The sequence below is a fragment of the Durio zibethinus genome, chromosome 20 (assembly GCF_047325235.1).
Source record: "Durio zibethinus cultivar Kanyao isolate XHJ-2024 chromosome 20, ASM4732523v1, whole genome shotgun sequence".
Lineage (NCBI taxonomy): Eukaryota > Viridiplantae > Streptophyta > Magnoliopsida > Malvales > Malvaceae > Durio > Durio zibethinus.
The window spans coordinates 7601822-7624111 of NC_143181.1; the positions used below are offsets into that span (position 1 = coordinate 7601822).

The 22290-nt window shown below is 30.8% G+C and overlaps 1 protein-coding gene across 1 annotated transcript; it reads left to right on the top strand.

Moving 5' to 3' along the window:
• The first annotated feature begins 18444 nt into the window (after window positions 1-18444).
• LOC111315716 (plant/protein (DUF793)) lies at window positions 18445-20251 on the top strand. The gene has a single exon (XM_022917663.2). It carries the CDS (start codon window positions 18643-18645, stop codon window positions 19879-19881), a length of 1239 nt encoding a protein of 412 aa, XP_022773398.2. The 5' UTR covers window positions 18445-18642; the 3' UTR covers window positions 19882-20251.
• The last annotated feature ends 2039 nt before the right edge of the window (window positions 20252-22290 follow it).

Genomic DNA, 22290 nt, shown 5'->3' on the forward strand with positions numbered 1-22290 from the left:
TTAAAATTATAAGTTACTTAACCTAAATATTAAGATATTCGAATTTGATTTATTCAATAAGTCAAACAGTTTGAATTTAAATTCAATTCAGTAATAATCGAATCAAATTTAAATTTTATCCAAATCGAATCTAAATAATTTGCTATCACTAATGTGTTACCCCTAACTAAAACCGAGATTGAAGTTGCAATGTTTTGGAAAGAACAATACTTTTAGAGCTGAATTCAACTTGGTTTCTAACATCTAAAACATGAATGTTAGGTTATCTAATTGTGTGAAAGCATGTCTCAACTTTTTTTTCGTATCTGATTGAAATAGGAGAATTGAACTTTCCATTTACAATTCTTTTCCCTTCTGTGATATGGGGCATTGAGTCTGCTTAAACTGGAAGACCTAACCTAAATTCTGAATCAGAACTCCTTATCCTTAGACGTTGGCTACCTGACTTTGGTCAATAGGTCTGTTCATTACTCAATTAGTAGCAGTATTTTAATTTTAAAATAGACTTTATACCTAAATAAGTATATTAAAGGAACACTTCATTTATCATGTCTTGAAATCTTAATTCTGATATTTTATGATTTCTTTTTTCCCTTAGATATATTTAAAATGATGGACCAATCAATTCTAACAACTTCTTGAATCTTCAAAATAAAAATTATATCAATAAAGCTCATGGTGGTTAAAATAGACCAACATTTGATTAAAATCAAGTCTCTATATTTGATTGAAAACTCTGTAAAGGAAACGACATCGTTTCGCAAAAAGTTTTGACATGAAAGTCTTGTTTGGAAATGGTGAATGATCATTGATCCCAACACTCAAACCCTTAATTACTCAAAAGAAAACGAAATAAAATATTAAATACAACATTTCTTGTCCTTGTCCGCAAGTGTGGATTTGATGTCTTCTTTTAAATTTGCTTTTCTTTTTATTTTCTTTATAGAGAAAATAAAGTAGGTGTGAAAAGAATAAAGACTGTTCATTTCACACCTGTTTTAGGGGCCATAAAAAATATTTTCATTGTTTTTCAATTGAGGACCACTACGTGAGGGTGATAGGCTAGAAAATAATTCTTCGGAACAATGAACTTGAGGCTGCGTCTAATTAAAGGTCCACAACAATTGCGTTTTAGGGAGCTGCGTGAAATTCGTTATAAGTGAAGTGACGTTGATAGTTTATTCGTAAATATTTAGAACTCGTTTGAACGAGCGATTAGCGCTGTGGGGACGTGATTTTTTTTTTTTTGTTTTTGTTTTGGGTCTAATCGTATTCTGATAATGTTTGAATATGACTAGTGAGTCAGTTAGCCTTCTTTCCCATTTTGGTCCTTTTCTTTTTAATTTTATTCTTTTTTTTTAAAGTTATAATAATTTTTATGTGTTTAAATTAACCTTTCAATTTTTTTTTTCATTTTGATTTTTTATTTAAAAATTTAAAAATAATAAATTTATTGATTTAATATAATAAATAATTTTTACTATATAATAAATAATAAATATTAATATTTTAAGTGAATGAAAATTTTAAGATTTTAGATATTATAAATAATGTTATAATATATAAAATAATTTATTAATATATTTTTAGAGTAAAATTTTTAATGATTATTTTTTATTATCATTTTATTGTTATCATTATTTTTACATTAAATATATATCTTATTATTAATTTTAATCTTATCGTTATAATAATCATTCTAGTCATCACTATTATTTTTAATTTCATAAAAACTAATCTCATTGTTTATACAAATAGATTATTAAGTTTTATTTAGATGGATAATGAGATCGATTTCAATAAGATTAAAAATAATGGTAATGATAAAATTAATTATTATAGTAATAAAATTATATATTGTAACGGTGATATTATAATTAATATTGAAATATTAGTTTGATACAAATATAATAATGATAATGAGATGAAATATAATAAAAAGAAAAAAATTATTAAGAACATTAGAATAAAGTTTATACATAATAAAAAATTAAATATATTTGACATATGAAATTAATAAATTTTAAGAATTATTAAAATATTTTTGTATCAAATAATAGTTTTATTCATAAATAATTAAAAATTAATAAAAAAATTTATTCAGTAATTAATTAATTATATAATTATAAAATTTTATTTATTTATATTAAATTAATAAAATATTTAAAATTTTAAATAAAAAATAAATGAAAAACAAAGGTTATATGACGGGGACATTTTTGTCCCTGCGGTGTAGTTCCAAGGGTTAAAAAACAAAAAAGAGAAAATAACTTTATCATTGGAAAGAATGAGTGCGATGGGATCAAAACTTTTCACTGGACCCACAAGGGTCCAATCTATTTTTTGGCTTTCAGCGCGTTTAAGGTGCATCAATCGCACTGGTCTTTGTTTACCAAACGGCAAATCACGGTACGATTGGATAAAAAAAGGCACGTCAATTGCACATAATGAGACTAGTCAAATCCTTGTTTTCGGTTTTTTAAAAGCGACAAATACTTTATTATAGACATAATCCAATAATTTTTTTGGTCAACAATGTTTATCCGCTCTACCAACAATTACTTATATTTTTATTTTATTAACAAATATTTTTAGAATATTTTTAAGATTGTTATTATATAAAAAATATGTTTATTCAATAAAATTTATATTTGATGTATATTTAGTGTATAAATATTATATATTGTTATAGAATCATATAATAATATATTATAAAAAGGTAATTTTAAAATATTAAAAATAAATACACTTAATTTTAAAAATATATTTAAAATTAATTTTTATGAGATATTATATAATTCACTAATAGTTATAGTATTTATATACTAATAATTTATTATATATAAATTTTGTTCTAAATATTAAAAATCATCAAATTAATTATCAAATTATTGCAGTTAATGTAAAATCTGTTACAAAATCTAATAATATATTAACTATTCTTGAAATGTTCTTAAGAAACTTGTTAGCAAAGTTTTTTGTCTTTTTACTTTTATTAATGTTTGCTCTAGGTTGATTTGCTGTGTTTAATAAAAAAATTGCTAACGGAGGTTTTTAAAAAATTGACCAACATTAAAAGCATTTATTAATGTATAACTCATAAAAATATTTTCATTTATTTTTATACTTTTGATTTTGAATTATAAAATTGATGATAATTTTCTTTTATCCATAACTTTCACCTTTTTTTTTTCAAGATTCAAATCCAAAATTTTCAAATTAATTTTTTTTTTATATATTTTTAACTATAATAGTTGATAAAAACGTTATTAAGAAGATATTACTTTTAATATTGCTAGAAACATTTAAGGGTTAAAAGGGTACAATAATCTTTTTTTTTTATTAGAAGCCTTTAGCAGACAATCAATGGTATTTCTGTTATTTATGCCGACTTGATATATCAAGTCGGTTTGATATGTTTAGTGCCACATTAGCTCAACACTATCCTTGTTGTCCTCTGATGATCTATACAGTTTATTTATAAATATAAAGGTCCAACACCATTAAGACAAGTTCATTCAATTTTTTTGTCTCCTTCCTACTTTTTTTCCAACCTCACTCTTTTTAACTTGTGCATCAGAGTGCAAAAGCAACATGTGTTCTTTGTGTTTGCCTTTAATCGCCTTTTTTTTTTGTCTTTCTTGGAATGCCTTGAGGTCGGAGCTTGGCACAAACATTTGGTGCATCAGGTAGGGGATCTTTTCTTTCATTAGCTGAGCATAAAGCAACGCCGCCAAGAAAAAGAACCTTAGAGGAAGGAGAGCTGGTCATCTCAACTAGAATAGAAACCTATCATAGCCAGCATTTTGTCTAACCGGCCCAACCATAGGTGGGCTAAACCATGGAACAATTCCAAGTCTTGACTAAATAGATATAGGCTTTGAAGTAGATGTTACAAACTATAACTCTATCGCAAGTTTTGAAAGTGCCTGACTTAATCACCCATGGTCGAGGAGTCATTATCAAATAACCAAGTTATGAAGAGGTAGAAGCCTCATTGGCCTCTAAAAGAGATGGGCACAACACCCTAGCCAACCAATACCCTAGCCATAACTCGACACACGTTATGACTTAAAAATCCAAACCAACAAACTCTAAACTCCAACTAAACAAGGACTTGGAAGCTCAGATGCAGGATATAGAGAAAGAGTTGAAAATAAAAGTGGTGGTGTTCGTGGGTGAGCTTAAGTTCCTAGAGATCTTACCCTTCACCGAAAAAATTGACAGAGCCATGCCTCTTAAAGGATTTAAAATGTCGACCTTAGAAACATATGATGGTGCTTCTGATCCTTTCGATCATTTAAAATTTTATAGGACTAACATGATAATGCAAGGCACAGACGAAGCTCTGATGTGCAAAAGCTTAGCTATCATATTAAAGGGCACAGCTTGATCCTAGTATAGTAGCTTGGAATCGAGGTTGATCACTACATTCAAATAACTTAACTATTCTTTCCTGTCTAGGTTTGTGAGTAGTCAAAGAGTGAAGAAGGTGGCCCTAAGTTTAATGTCAATCCACCAAGGTCGGAATGAATCTTTAAAGAGCTATGTCATGCATTTTAATGTGAAAGCTTTGTAAGTTAAGGACTTGAAATAGATAGGGCTGTAGTCATCATAAGAAGTGGACTCCATGATAAATAGTACCATTTAAAATTAATTTTATTGCTAGAATTGCCTAAAAATTTGGTCGATGTCTTACTGATAGCTGAAAAATACATAAATGTTGAAGCTACAATGAAAATTAATCGAGGTGAAAGAGACTCATCCCCCTTTCTCGATGGTTAAGGTGACAGAAGTTCATCGTTCTTCTTAATCGTAAGAAAAACAAAGATTTTACGATCCTTCCCTAAGAGGAAAATGACATAGGGCTAGAAAACCCAGCGAAAAAAGAAGCTACATTATACTGAATACCTCATAAGAGAGGATTCTAATACAAATTAAAAAAAACCCTGACCTCAGATAGCCAAAGCCACTCAGATGAACACGATGAGGGATCCCACCAAAAGATATGCCTTTTGCATGAACATAGGCCATAACATTAAAGATTGTATCGACCTAAGAAATGAGATTAAAGCCTTGATAAGAAGATGTCAACTGAAAAGGTTTGTGGAATTATGGAAACAAGGCTAATTTAAAATAGATTATAGATAATACCAAACAAAGTCCACTTGGAGTAAAGAAAAAAAGGTTAAAAAAAAAGATTGAAAAGATAAGGCCAAACAAAAAAAAGATCGAATTGATAATATTAGACTAATTGTTAGGGTGATTAATGTGATCACTAAGGGTAGCTTTACCTCGGTTAAGAGAAAGTTTAACCTAAGCATGTTTATGACGGTAGGCACTTCGACAAAAAGAGAAAAAGACTAGAAAGATTAGTTGATCTTATTTAGCTCGAAAGATCTTGAAAGAATCTAACACCCACACGATGATGCTATAGTAATCACAACCTTAATGTACAACTATGTAGTTAAAAGAATTCTATTTAATAATGGAAGTTTAACTGGCATCATGTACTATGATTGCATGAAAAGAAAAGGAATTAGTGAAGATCAGTTGAAGTCGATCACCACAATGCTTGTTGGGTTTGAGAATGAACACGTACCAGTAAAAAAAACCATCAAGCTTTCGATCTTCTTAGAGACTAAGTCAAAGACTATTACCTCAGTGATAGAATTCATGGTTGTAGACATCCTATCAGGTTATAACATGATATTAGGCTAACCTAGCCAGTATGTTATACGGCTTATAAGCTTAGCTTCTCATTTGAAAGTGAAATTCCCAACATCTGGTGGTTAGAGAGGTTCAAAGAGACTACTCTACAACATAACAGTGTTATGTTACAACAATGACGAGCAGGATTGAAAAACAAATAGGCAGTTTGATAGAAATTGAAGTTACAAGCAAAGAAAGACAACCATAAAAAATCGATAAAAAGTAAGAAGTCATCAGCAAGAGCACATAATGTAAGATTGACTTGACAAAAATGCACTTTTTAAGCTACTCTGAGCTCTTAAGCACTAACAAACAGAAACCATTTGTTTAATTTTTAAAATTTTTTTAGGTAACTTCAAAGACGACTGAGCTTTTAAGTCGACATAAATAACATATGTCATTTGGATTGAGCTAATACACATACCAAAATATAGTATGAAATGAAAAACACATACCAATTTCACTACATTTATATTCAGCAAGTTACTCACAGTATACTGATCATCATGTCGAGATCTATTTTCGTAAGAAATGGTACTGACCTAATTAGACAAAAAGAGGTAATTGATTAAAAATTAATCTCGAACGAAAATCAACCTGAGCTTATTGAAGACATCGTAACAGTTTCATTCTAGGATAGCATCCCTGGAAAATATATGCAGATCGAAGCTAAACTTTAACATAAAGATCAATTAATTCAACTCTTGAAAGATTATGCTGACTTGTTTGCTTGGACACCATTTGATATGCCCATGATTGATACTAACATGATCGTTCATAGGTTGCACACTAATCTTAAGGTAAAACTAATTTGACAAAAGAAGAAAATATTTACCTTAGAAAGATAATAGGCTATTGAGGAGAAGGTAGATAAATTATTGCCAATAGGCTTCATTAGGGAGGTTTATTACTCTGAATGGATAGTTAACATGGTTATGATCAAAAAGCATAGTAAAAAATGAAAGATGTGCATTGACTTTACTAACCTGAATAAAGCCTACTGAAAATATAGCTTTTCTCTCCTTAGTATAAATCAATTGATGAATGATAATGTCGAGCATGGTTTTTTCAATTTTATGGATACCTATTTTGGTTATAATGAAATCAAAATGCTAAAGGATAATGAGGAAAAAAATAACCTTTATTACTGAGAAAAGCCTTTATTGTTATAAGATAATGTCCTTTAGATTGAAAAATGCATGGATGACTTACCAAAGGCTAGTAAATAAGGTGTTTAAAAATCAGATTGGCCTTAACATGAAAGTATATATGGATGACATGATCGTCAAGAGCAAGAGCTTGATTGAGCACATAAAAGACCTCAGAGAGACTTTCAACACCTTGAAGAAGTATAATATGAGGTTAATCCCGAACAAATGTGTATTTTAGGTCATGTCAAGTAAGTTTTTCAGTTACATGATTAATAAAATAGGGATAGAGGTGAATCCAAAAAAGGTTCAAATAATCCTGAACATGAAGGCGTTGACCTCGGTAAAAGAAGTACAAAGGTTAATTGGTAGAATAATCGCCTTGGGTCGATTCATGTCCAAGTTCATAAAGCAATGTTTGCCATTCTTTAAAATTATCAAAAAACATCTTTGACTTTAAGTGGACTCTTCAGTGCAAAAAAGTTTTTAAAAGACTTAAAGAGTTCTTATTTTTTCCCCTTATTTTGTCTAAGCCAAGCCCTTATGAGATTTTATACTTATACATAGCCAGCACAGACTAAGCCATTGGTTCAGTCCTGATTTGAGAGGAAGAAGGGAAACAAAAATCGATCTATTTTGTAAGTAAGGTACTAACAAGGCCAAAGACTAACTATGGCGGCATAAAAAAGCTAGCTTATGCCATTGTCAGCTTGTCTAAAAAATTAAGGCTGTATTTCCAAGCCCATACAATTTACTTATTGATCAATTAGCCATTAAGATAGGTTTTATAGAAACTTGAAATGTTGAAAAGGATAATTAAATGGGTGGTGGAGCTTAGTGAATTCAACCTACATATATTACCTAGGTCGGCTTTAAAATCACAAGTAGTAGTAAATTTGTCATAAAACTTACCTTCGTACACCCTAAAAGATAATTTGAGAAAAAAAAATCTTGGATAAAGATGATTGAAAACTCTATGTTGAAGGATCAACCACAAGCCATAATGAAAAAGTCAACCTTATTTTGATAAGCCCAAAAAGGCTACAGTACTTATATGCCTTGATATTCAAGTTTAGGGCATCTAATAAATGAAACGAAATGTGAGACATTGATAGCTGGTTTAAAGTTGGCAACTGAGTTGAACGTTCAACATATAATTGCTTGTAGCGACTCTTAATTGGTGATCGATCAAATAAATAAAGAGTTCAAAGCTTAAAAAGATGAGATTCGAAAGTATCTCAATAAGACGTTGGCTTTAATGGCTGGCTTCAAGAAAGCCAAGGTGAAGAAGATATCGAGGTTAGATAATTCACTAACAAACTTTTTGTCTAAATTGGCTTCAAGAATAACAATGAAAAGCCTGGACTAAGTTTTGGCTGAAAAGTTGATACATAAAGGTATTGAGGATAAGCTCATAGGACATATCATCGAGAAAAAAACCTGAATGATGCTAATCAAAGCATACTTGACCATGAAATCACTACTCGAAGAAAGAATCTGAGCTAAGGCATTAATGAAAAAAGTCTCTCAATACATAATGATTAAAGAAAAATTATACAAAAGATTCTTTAGCCTATCTTACTTAAGATGTGTTGATGAGAAATAGGTAGACTATGTCCTGTGAGAAATCCACAAAAAAATATGTGAAAGTCACCTTGAACTTTGGCCATTGGCCTACAAAGTGCTTAAGCAAGGCTATTATAAACCCACTATCAGAAGGGATACAATCGAACTGGTAAAGAAATGCGACAAGTGTCGAAGATTCATTCACATGCAACATTTTTCCTCGATTGAGCTTACTCATATCGTCAATCAATGGCCTCTTATATGTGGAAAATGGATATCCTCAAACCGTTCACCCCGATCATAGGTCAAAAAATTTTTTTTTTAATAGTAGTAGATTACTTTATGAAATGGCTTGAAGCCGAGGCCTTGGCTACTATCACAAAGGCCCAAGCTAAAAAAATTATGTGAAAAAATATAATTTATAGATTCAATTTACCTTGGTCAATGATGGACATTGGCAAACAATTTAAAAACTTGAGGTTCAAGAAAATATGTTCAAACCTTCACATCAACCTCAGGTTTACGTCAATTGCCCATTCTCAGTCCAATAAGCAAGCCAAAGCTGCGAACAAAATAATATTACAAGCTCTAAAGAAAAGACTTGACATAGCAAAAGAAAAGTGGGTCGATGAGGTACTAGAAGTGCTATAAGCTCTGAAGATAACCATAAAGGCACCAACTTGTGAAACTCTATTCCATTTGGCATTTAGAATAGAGACTGTGGTACTTGTTGATATTGACCTTCTAAGCTTAAAAGTTGAATTAGGATTAAAAGAGGGAAATGAAAAAGCACTTAGGGTCAACCTCAATCTCATTGAAGAACGAGGGACATAGCCTTAACATGGATAGTAACTTATCAATAAAAATTGGCCAATTGTTATAATATAAGGGTTCGACGTAAGCATATCGAGAAGGGCAACCTTGTATTTAAAAAAGTAAAAGCTTTAGGAGTAATGACCGATATGGCAAATTAGCCCTGACCTGAAAAAGACCATACATTGTTAAAAAGATTGTCCATAATGTGATTTACAAATTATAGGATTTGAATGGCGATATCATCCTAAGGATGTGGAATGCAGATAATTTAAAGGTCTATTATCAGTAGCTTAATCTAAACCAAGATAATACTTGTATTTTGTACTTGAATATAGAAATCAAATTTTGTTCATTGAGCTTACACTTATCGATCTAACAAAATTTGACTTAGAACTTTGATGGATTCTCAAGTTAATTTAATCTAAGGGATTATATAAATCTTTAGTTTAGTTAATCGGGTTAAAATTTCTTTGATTAATCGTGCTTAAACTTGTGTGAATAAAAAAAATACAATAATAAAGTTAAGTTAAGTTAAAGATTAGACTGATCTGAATAAGAAGTTGTATTGATTAATTGTTACAAAAATTATCAACAAATGATGTCAACAAATTATCCTTACCTAAAGTCATTACAAAGACCTCTTACATTAACAAAAATTTATAAAAATAAAAAATTAAAAATTAAAAAATATCACATATCAACAACATCAGTAGTAATAATAGTGAGAGTAGTAACGATGACCTCAACCTCCTTCACCTTATGCTTAGGCCCCAGAATTGCCTTCAACTAAATCTCTAAGGCTTCATCATCATCTTTTTTTTTTTTTCAGGCTAATTTGGATGAACCCTTAATATGATATTATTGATATCAATATCAAATAGGTCGAGGTTGAAGGTAGAGAATTTAAATTGTACCTTATCCTTAGCCAGCTGAAAGTTACCAAGCATATTTTTTTTTTTAAAACTCCACTTTTATTTAGAAGCATTGATTGGAAGCCTTGAACTCCTCCACGACTTTTCTTTTTAGGTCATTTTCCCCTTTTTCCCTGGCTTTGAGCTAGAACCTCAGCTTGGCTATCTTAGCCTAAACGTCATTGAGCTTGAGCTCGGCTTGCTCTCTTATTAAGTCAGCTGAGGCTTTGTTAATCAAAATGACCTCTAACTTCACTGTTAGCTCATCAATTTTTTTTTATGAGATGCATTGAAGCTAGATCAGACATTGCCAATGTGTCTAAGCTTTTTTTGTACACCTCAGCCAAGGTAGCTATATCTTTTTCAACCCTTAATAAGTAGGCTATTGTGAGGTATGCATGATGGAGGGCTTCACTAGTGTTATCCAAGGGTTAAGGGGGAAATTTTTGTTAGATTGTGTAGAATAACCTCAAACTTAGCAAAATGAAAAATACTGATTAAATCGAGCTGAAGTCAGCTAGTGTTTACCAAGATGAGGGACCATAACTTTGCTGAATCTCTTTACCATGATTAAGTTGGTGTGAGGTCATTAGTAAAAGTGTACTAGAGATATTTTTTGAGCTGGGTCTTAATACCTTAGTCTCTGGGTTCTCGAGGGTGGAAAAAGAGACTTTCACATGTGGTTTTTTGGCAAAAGAAAAAGGTGTTGATGCTAACATTAGGATAAATCTCGGTCAGTCTTAACTTTTATTTTTAAGGCTGTTGGAGAGTAGTGCAATGAGGTATTGATGACTTTGTCTCCCACACGAGACGGAGCCCTAAGCTTAATTTTTTTTTTACCTTTTTTAGGCCTGGGGGAGTGCTGGTATAACCCAAAGTCAAAGTTATTATTACTAGCCATTTTTGTAAAATTGAGCTAACAGTTAGATAAAAATCAAGTTAAAATAAAATCTTATGAGATTACCTTAAACCTACCATAATACTTCATCTTATTTATTACTTTTAGAGAGGTCAGCTCATGGACAACAATGAGGACCTCCCCTTATAAGTACATTCTAAAATTTTATCTCAATTCAATAGATCTAGATGAAAAAAGCCATCGGTGTGTCCATGAAAGTGTCAAACATACTCCTTATTTCCTAGGCCTCAACCTTAGGAGCAACCTCAACCCCGGGCTCATCATTTTTATTTATTTTTTACTACTTAAGGCAAAGGAAAAGTAATTTTTAATTTTTTATTGAGCTTAAATAATAGACAAGTAATTTTTTATTAGGCCAAACTGTTATATAGTACTACCTACAATCATTAGGGGTGCTTTTTAAGAGAAAAGAACTCCTTGAATAGAGAAAGAAAGGGAAGAATTTATAAATATTGACAAAGAATGATGAAGGTAATTATGTACCATATAGAGTTAGGAGTGAGTTGAATGATGGTCAAATTATAAGAATTAAAAATTGAAACAAATAAAGCATGAAGTAAAAATCTCAGATCGACTACGAAAGAATCCTAATACACAAAGTCGATATGGCTTCTGTCTATCAATGATCCAGTCTGAAGAGTTTTGCATTATTATACTATACCTTTCTTTTGGAAAAAAAAAAAGTCCTAGCTAGAGCACAACGTGATGCATTGAACACATGTTAGGACAGTCTTCAGGATTTACCATGTCTTTTAGTTTACATATCATGTCTTTAGGGATCATGCTGAGGTCACAATGAGTATATACATGGACCTCAGCTAATTCATCCTACTATACAAGATTCTTTTCTTTACCATCATGTTTCTCAATGGAGGTACTTTCTTTTTCTTGTTTCTTTTTGAAACCTTCCTTGTTAGAATCTTCATCGCTAGAAGACTTTGACCCTTGAAGAAGAGTAAGATTTTGAGGTTAAATTATGGCTGAAAGTAATTAAACTTCGCAGGAAGAATGGTGAGGTGAAAACCCTTTAGGAGAGGAAAATATCTCAATAAGAATTGACCAGGGTGGAATAAAAGCGATGACAGAAGCACTGATAGGGAAAAACAGAGGTAGAAAAAAATTGATGAGATTGAACACTAGAAGGGGAAACAATTGAAGATGAAAAAAGGTTGGCCATAGAAGATAGACTAACTTGAGAGATAAAAAAATGTGGTGGATTTTGTAGGTCAAAGTCAATCTGAGCACACATCTCTTCCGTGTTCAAGATTTGTTTTCCTCTTGCCCAAACGTTCTTTTCATTTCATTATTTCTTTTCCTTTAGACATTAGATTGAACTAGTAAGTTGTCTTTTCATAATTACAACCCTCGATAATTGGTGAAATAAGATCGTCATCTTATTGCCTATGCTGACCTCTCTTAGGTTCCAATTGGTAACTCTCGATTTCTTCAAAACTCATACTAGAAGACATAATTAAGAATATTTACTTAAAAAAATGAGAAAAAACTCTAAAAGCTGAAAAACTTTTGAGATTAAAAAGTTTAGATTGGATTGAGAGTAAAAAAAGTAGAAAGGTGAAAAACTGAAACCCTAAGGGCTCTTATATAGATGCTCCACAAATCAAGCGAATGGCATAAGTTGTACCATGTGTCAGAGCAAAAGTGGGAAGACATCTTTTCGTCTTTTCTTTTTACCTCTTTTCTCATTTAATGTTGTTAGATCGGCCTGATTAGACGAACTTCAGGTTGGATCGGTTAAACTGGGTTACTCTTAGAGGTAAATCAGAGCCTAATTCACCATCAGAGTTTAAAGTAAAGGCTGAAATCCAAGCTTTTGAAATAAACTACAAGTTTCACAATGACCAAACAAACTCTAGTGCTATCCTTGAATCATTCTGAACAATTATCACCTCGGTAACCTTTAAGTTAGCTATGCACTTAACCCAATACGTTCATGCAAGATCAAACAACCATATGGTCAAACAATCACTCAAGGCTAGTCATCCCCTAAGACCAAACTTCTTTTATAATGTCAGCTTCGAAGAATTGAACTTTTAGGTCATCTCTTTTTACCAATCTGCCCTACACTAAGGGCGTTGATCATACATTCAAAATCTGATACTTAGACTGCTTGGTGGGGGGATAGAGTGTTAAGGGCATTTGATGGTCAAAAGGGTATAGTGATCTTTTTCTCTCTTAGAAGCATTCAACAGACAACCAGAGATATTTTTGTCATTTGTGTCGACCTGACATGTCAGGTCGATCTAACATGCTCAGTGCCACATCAACTCGACATTGTCAGGTCGATCTAACATGTTCAGTGCCACATCAACTCGGCATTATCTTTATTGTCCCCTGATGGTCCTTTACAACCTACCTATAAATATGAAAGTCTAGGCACCTTTAAAGTAAGTTCATTCAACTCTCTTTCTCTCTTTCTTACTTTCTTCCATCCTTACCTTTTTTGACTTATATGTCAGAGTACAAACGCAAGGAATACATTCTATTTTTTCTTCTAACTGCCTTTTTCTTCTATATTTCCAAAAGTGCCTCGAGATCTTAGCTTGGCACAAATAAATATTTTTAATAATAAATTTAGCAAAATCTTTTAAAATAACAATTAATGAAGATAAAGAAAACATTGAAGATCCTAAAATTCTTAAAAGTTGAAACTAAAAAGCAAGTGGAAACATTGGCATTGCCATGCTAGGTTGTCTTTCTCGGAGATGAAAAAACAGGTAAGTGTTTTTAAGTCTTAATATTTTTTGGAATTAGTATCTTTATAAGTTATTTTGGGCATTCCAAAAAGGAACCCTGAATTAAGGGCAATCTTTTGTTCGATACTGAAAAATGGCCACAGCTGGAGATTTTTTTTTTTAATGTATAATTGATTGATATGTTTTCCTCTTTGAAACCGAAAACATTTTGTTCATATTTATCTTCATTTAAGATTTGGTTTGAATTTCATTGCAATATCAATGTAATGAAATCTAAGGGGGTTTTGAAATCTAAGGGGGTTTTGGCTCTAATTATATTGCGGGATGTTTTTGGATAGCATTTCGATTATACAGATGGGTTAGGATCTCTTTTGTCTTTCTAATTTTCAACTGAAAAAAAAATGACAATAATTTTTTCTTAGTGAAAAATTAATAATAAAAAGATATATTATTAATATGATTAATCAACTGTCATATTCAATTTCACCATAATTACGATATTTGTATTCAAACATATATCCTATCAACTTTTTTTGCCAAAATATTCAATTTCTTATGTTTAAGGTATAACTTTGATAATCACTAACTTTCAAAGTTAAGATAGTATATCTAAATCTCTATCTTTCAAGATTAAGATAAAAACCTCTAAGCTTGAAGTAAGTTTTAATCAAAACTCACCGAAACATTAAAAATGATACATCATTCTTTGATCCCAAAAAAGTTTTAAGTGATTTTATAAATAAAAATATCTATCAAAGATTAAGTATTTGCTAATTTAATACTGTGAAAGACAAATAAAAACGATTAAAAATTAAATAAAAAATTTGAAAAATTAAAATACTAAACACTTGAAAACTCTTAAATTACTTAAAGAAATGAATTGAATGCTTTTGGGATGATGCCTCATGCCTTTAACCTTCTATGGTATCGGCAAAATCCCTTTATAGTTTTTTATAACTTAATTTTTCCATTATTTATTTTGCTATCCAAAAAAGTTATATTTTATTTTTTAATTATTCAAACAGTTATTCGATCTCCAATTTTTTGAAAAAAATAATAAAAATAACAACCAAATGACACCTCAAATTACAAAAAAAAAAAAAAAAACCTAACACAAATTTTTTTTGAAAATAAAAAAAAATAATTTGCATAGATAGATCAGGTCAGTCTAAGATATATTTGAGAAATTGACATGGCCTACCCTGATCCAGATAAATCGTAACCTAATTAATGCCATACTCTGTTTTTTGAAATAAAATTAATTCCATACTAAAATCCTATAAATCCATTTCAGGGCTTAATTATAACAGTTCATTATGATTTATGAGATACTGTGTGGCACCCAAATAGACAAAGTCTCCTAACAGCAAGGCTTTTTCTTTAATTATAGATAGATATGATAATTAATGTATTTGATTTTATTTATTTTATGTAAAATATAAAATATAAAATTTTTTTATTAAATTTATTTATAATTTTTATTATAAATTAAGACTAAAAAGATTTTTGTCTCCCACATAACTAATTTCTCTCTTCCTTAAATTAATTTCTTGGTTTTTGGAAAATCGCATTTTTCTTATTAATTTATCATCATAAATACCCAGATAGATTAAATCTTATGATAAACAAGCTGTCATGTTTAGCAAATCTATGCCCCAATGAGAACAACAGAGCACGCCACACGTGAGCACGGTTTCTTTCAATTAAAAAAAAAAAAAGAGAGATTCAGTTCTAAACTTTGTGTTATTCTGTCTCTAACTCATAAATAATTACGACAAAAAAATAATTAATAAAGATAAGATCTTAGAGAAACCATTAGGCATGTCAATTTTTTGTTAGAAAAGTAGCTAGAAACTTACCATCAAAGAAGAGATTGTTGCCTTCAAAATAATAATTTTATCATCTCATTGCCTATTTATAAATTATATATTTTTTTATATGTTTGACCATGAAAAAATATTTTAATAAATTATTGCTATATATTTTTTAAAATTTTTTTAATGTTCGATAATCATTTTAAGTTTTAATTAATTGAAATCGAATCAGATTTAATTTTATAAAAAAAAAAATTTTTTTAATTTTTTTTTTCTATTTACAAAACTTCAAATCAAAATTTTATTTTAAAAAAATTAAAATTTTTATCACTGAAATTAACAAAAATTGATAAAATTATTGTCATAATGTAACCTGAAATTGGGTATCTATTTAAAAACTAACATACTTAATCTTAATAATTAATTGCTATCACAATTTATTATTTTTGGTTCTTTTCGTATCTTTTGTCGTATTAATTAATTTCAGCAATGGACAATTCAACTTAAAACTCCTCCTATTTTTTAAGATATTTCTTATTATGTCAATTCAAGAATAAGATTGAGAATCCATATTTGATAAATTTTAAATGATAATTGTGAAGACATACACTCATTTTGAAAGGTATAGTTTATTTTAATACAAAAATTTTTATAATTTTATTTTTAAAAAATTTTGTTAAAGTCTTTCATGTATATTATATTAAAATTTTTTTTTATATAAATATAAAGGTATTTCTAAATTTTAAAAAGGAGGCATGCATCTTGTATGTGGTATAGAGAAGGGACACAGGTAGGTTTTTGATATTGTAAACTTTCGGTTACGTTAAAATCTTTTCCGTTTTAATTAGCATTAATTAAAACAATAATTTTAAGTTTTAAAAAGAAAATATGCAATTTATTTATTTTATAATAATAAGGCTAGGTTCAGTCCCTTTCGGCGGCTGCCCACACTTTCATCAATTGATTTTGACATATTCCAATTACGGCGAAGCATGTACCAAAATTTCCAAGGGCGATATTTAGTGGAGTTTTTTAAGATGAAAATAAAAAAAAAAAAAAAAATTTAAACAAAGTTTTGTTAACTTAAAATAAAAGTATAATTAGAAATATTAAGATATATGTGCCTCAAATATATGCCCAAAGTCGTAAATAATACGTGTACTTCAATGCAAGATATATTTTGACTTTGAAATGAATTAATGACCCATTAATTAAAATTTTTGCCAAAAAAAATTATCCCATTTAAAAACTAAAATGCATTTAAAATGTTTAAATGTGTTATTTCATAAAACTACTAAAAATAAGGTGATAACATTAAAATATTTTGTGAGGAATAAGTTGAATGCAAATATATATATATATATATATGTTTTGTCATGAGATGATGGATATTAAAAAAATAATGTGAAATGGTTTTGTTTTTAGATATATAAAAAAATTAATATTTAATTTATATAATTAATATTTTTTAATAAATTTAAATTTTAAATTTCAGCATATCAATTAATTTTTTTATTTTCAAATTATAATTTTTTTATAAAAATTAAATTTATTTTTTATATTAAAAATTTCATAAATTTTATTTTAAAATTTTTTTTATGTTTATCTTTTTATTTTAAGTCGAATAATAAAATAGGAGAGTTGAGTTTCAATAAAAATATTAATTTCATATTTTTTAATATTAAAAAATTCTTTTATTTTAATTAATTTAAACAAAATAGAGAGTTTTATTTTGATTTAGGAAGAAGTTGAAAAAATTGAAAGATAAATTTCATAAAGACAAACTTTGTTTTCACAAAAGCATTTTCTAAGTTGAACTTAACCAAAACAACAAAAAAAAAAAAAAAAAAAAAAAAACAAACTTCCAAATTTCTAAAGGGGATAATTTCGTCTTTTTCTAGAAGAATAACAGACGTCATCATCTGTCTCTTCTTTCTAGAAGAACGAAGACCAATGCACTCTTCACATTACGCGCCAACGAAGACCGGGCTTCGCCTTCCACGTGTACATGACGCCATCTTTGTCCAATGTCGTTTTTCCACGTGGCAAAAAGCTCTCCTGTCGTCTAAATACGATAATTTTAGACAACGACACGAAAAAGTAAGATAAATGTTTAAGTGATTCAGTTTTAAATTTTATTAAAATATTAAAAAAATTGTTAATTTTATTAAAAAATAAAATTTTTATATTTTTATTATATTTAAATAAAATTTCATGCTTCCATTTATACTTATATAAGTTTTTATTCTAAAAAAAATTAATTTATATTAAAAATTAATTTAGATATAGATTACAATTTAAGAATGTATTTAAATATAAAATAAAAATTAATGATTTATTTGGATATAATAAAAATATAAAAGTTTATTGAAACAAAACAATAACATTCAAATTTTTTTTATTATTTTAGCTTTTAAATTTTGACAAAATCAATACATATTTAACAAAAAAAAGTTTAATATTTTTTATATTACTATAAATTATAATATAATAATTTTAATCTTTTGTATATATTTTAATATAAAATAAATAACAGGCATATACGTAAATAGTCAAATCTATCGTTAATTCGTTACCCCTTCGATAACACGGGCAAAATCACAAAGTTAAGAAGTGCAAACCTCTTGTGGGCCCAATGGATAGTTTATACCTGATCAACGGCCCTGATCTGCTGACAAAAAAAACTCCAGATTTTATTATAACCATACGTGTCCACTACGTGTCCACCGCGCGTAAAATTTTTATTTTTACCTGAAAATTAAAAAGATTTAAAAAAATTTAAACTTTGTTTAATCCCAATCTAATTAAAGCTAAAAAGAAGAATAGCTATCCTCGGTTTAGACCTTTCCTTTTCCAACTAACATAAAACGCGGTCCAAAAATCCCCGATAAATTGCCATCTACTTTCGTTAGGGTTTCTCCATATCCATCTTCATTTTTTCCTCGTCATCTAATTTCTCTCAAATTTCTCTCCTAAATATTGGATCCAATTGAAATCCAATTTTGATTTCTATTTTTATAATTATTATTATTCGATGTGAGAATGCCGGCGACGGATTATCAAGGAAGTTCGGCAACGTTGACAAATATCGGCCGTTCGTTATTATCCCTGAGGAGGGATCAAGTACACGTGATGGAATCACCGAGTGATGGATCGGCCTCGCACGAGGTGGAGCTCGAGTCGTTTCAGAGGCAAGTAGCTGACTGGTTTCACGATTTAGCTTCTGTTCCTTCTGATGAATTGCTTTCTCTTTCGTGGATTCGGAAATTGCTCGACGTTTTCCTTTGTTGTCAAGAGGAGTTTCGGGTTATACTTTTTAACCACAAATATCAAGTGATGAGACCTCCCATGGACCGTTTGATTGCCGATTATTACGAGCGTACTGTTAAGGCGCTTGATGTTTGTAACGCGATTCGCGACGGAATTGAACGGATCAGGCAATGGCAGAAGCTTCTAGAAATCGTGCTTTGCGCTTTGGGTGATAGTAATGTTAATAATAACACGACTAATAAAGGTAATAATAATTGTTATCAGAGAACCCTAGGAGAAGGGCAATTTCGTCGAGCAAAAAAGGCGTTGATAGATTTAGCAATTGGGATGCTTGACGAGAAAGATTCCAGTCAAACCTTGGCTCATAGGAATCGTTCCTTTGGAAGAAACAATAATAGCAGCAGTCACTCCAAGGATCATCACCATCGTTCATTGGGTCATTTCAGGTCGTTGTCTTGGAGCGTTTCGAGGTCTTGGTCTGCTGCTAGGCAGCTCCAGGCAATTGGGAACAACTTGGCTGTGCCACGAGGGAATGAGGTTGTGGCTACCAATGGACTTGCAATGCCTGTTTACACAATGGGTTGTGTTTTGTTGTTTGTAATGTGGGCATTGGTGGCTGCAATTCCGTGTCAGGATCGTGGTTTGCAAGTTCATTTTTATGTGCCCAGGCAGTTTTCATGGGCGGCTTCAATACTTTCGTTGCACGAGAGGATTATGGAGGAGTCGAAGAAAAGGGATAGGAAAAATGCTTGTGGGTTGTTGAAGGAGATTTATCAGATGGAGAGGTGTTCGCGGTTATTGGGTGAATTGGCTGATTCTGTGCAGTTTCCGTTGAGCGGGGAGAAGGAAAGGGAGGTTCGGCAGAGAGTGAAGGAACTGGGGCAGGTTTGTGATGCAATGAAGGAAGGCTTAGAACCGCTGGAAAGGCAGGTTAGGGAGGTGTTTCATAGGATTGTTCGTAGCCGAACTGAAGGCCTTGACTCTTTGGGAAGGGGACACAATCCTGAGTAAAAGTCTGTTGTTGGGTTGGGCTGATTTAAACTGTAAGTGTCAAATGTTTGGAACTTACAAATGTGTTTTGATTTTGGCTTTGAGGGAACTCTAGCATCATGAAGAACGAGAAGAGAAGATGAAGAAGGAGAAGAAATGAAGGAGGAGGATTTAAGGTGTGCGCCACAAAAAAAAAAAAAAAAAAGAAAGGTAAAGAGGAAAACCATAAAAGATTTTCTTGTATTTATCACAATATATCAATGTAAAGGAAGTAGAATATGGAGTTGGACCTTTGGTCCTGGTGCTGATGTCCAGCTTTGTGTTGTTATTGTATAATCAAATTTCTGAGTAAATTTGCATCTTGATTCTGTAGTTGATTTTGTGCTCAAAATTTTGTCTACTTGTCAATGGTATATTCTTTTTCTGCTTCTTTGTTCATATTCTGAATTTTAGATGCAATAATAAGATGAATGATAGTGAATGAAAGAGTTCTTTTGTTGATAAGCTCTTTGGACGAAGTTGTAAAAATGCAAAATGTTGTATGATGGTTCTAGGAGGAAGAAACTGTCTATTTGCTCTCTTGGGCTTGTAACTAGAATACTCATTGATTGGTCCAAGGAAATCTCCCCCTGTACCTGCGAAAAGGAAGTACTGGGTAGAAGAGAACACTGGTAGATTTTTGGTTCATGCTTTTCATTTTCAGTAATTCAATGAGTGTTTGCAGGTGTCCGTGTGCATGATTTTATTCTCATGTCTTGCATTTTGACTCCTAATGGATTGCACTGCTAAACAGAATCCAGTTTGTTTTGTGTCCCACTGTAAAAGGGATATGATCTTGTTGAGAAATTTCTGGCATTTAATCTGGATTGAACTCCTTGGTAGCCTTTTCATTTTATGAAAGATTTTTGTCACTTGTCACTTTTTGAATGGAGAAAACTTGGTCAAGCTGTTATATCATGCAAATCATCCCAAGAAGCTGTGTGCTTTACCTTGCTCTTGTGAGCTTCAATTAAGATAATTGATCTCCATTAAAATTCTTGCTTTTGTGCTACCGAGCTGAGCATGGCTTTCTCAATTGACCTTTGCTGGAATGCCCCACCATTGTGGTGGATTTCTTAAGCGTATTAATTTACTCTACCTGCATTATGCTAGTCAAGGAAACATTTAAGGGATAAGAGATTTGGATTGACATCAAGGCTATGTGCAACAGATGAAGTGTTGTTCCCTTTTGTTTTTTATATTTATGCAACAGTCTTGTGCTCAATATGATTGCTTCAGTGTAGGCTTCCTGTGTCCCTTATACCACCAAGTTTCTTGCCGCATATTTCATTCAACATAGCAATCCTACCCCTTAATGCAGTTTAGAGTAACTTTTACCGTGCATGCAGTTTTGTTGCCCATGTATGGCGAGAGTTGCAGGACATTAACTCTCTCTCTCTCTCTCTCTCTCTCTGTGCAAGCAGAATTTTATTGTTTTTTTGCAGGTATTGCTTAAAGGCAGATAGGTTCTGTCATCACCCGTTTAAGAGAAGATATGGTACTGATCAGCTTCAAAGATTGAATTTCAGGATGTGGACTGTCCAGGTATGTTATGGATGTTGAAGCCACTTTTAAACATAGCGAGTAATGCAACATGTCAGAATGCGTATGATATGGTTGCTTAATGCGCCAGTCTTTTCTTTGAAATGAGCACATTGGATTGGTTGGATCAAAGTTTTCCTATGAAAGTAAGTACAAAATTCCTTTTGGTTGGACTCCAATGCACTTCAACATGCAACTGATTTCTAGTTGAATTTAAGAGCCAAAATCTCTCTCAGCTCATAAATTGGACTGTTGTAGTTTGTTTATGGTCTGTCTATGCATTCTGAGAGAGCTTGTAATTCCATACATGTATTTCTCCTGATAAGGTACCTCGATGTGCTAGTGAAAGTTGAAAAAGGCTGTCAATGCCAACGATTGCTTTGACCGTCAGATCAATGTTGTTATTATTGACTAATTATTGAGAGCATTTACCTTTGCTCATGTTTTCTGGCTGCTAACCGATGTGAATTGGCAAGTTATATTTGCTGTATCCAGTAGAGTCATAATAATTGATTTTTAATGTTCAATTGTATGGTTCAGAGACCAATTCCCCATATTCTCTCTCATAACAACAGCCTCTTACTATTGTTGAAGGAAACCGCGGAGACTCCCTCTGCCCCATTTCTTGAATTATGCAGCAGTGGCATGGTTGGTGGAAGATAACATCTCCAGGCTCCAGTGATAGCGAATTTAACCCTTTGCTACCTAACAAAAGGATTGGAGACTGAAGGGTATACCTAACAATTTATATTATCATATCGTATGATATATTTTATATAAAAATTATATATAATAATTTATATAAACATAAAAATATAAAATATAATTTTTTAATTTTATTAAATTTAT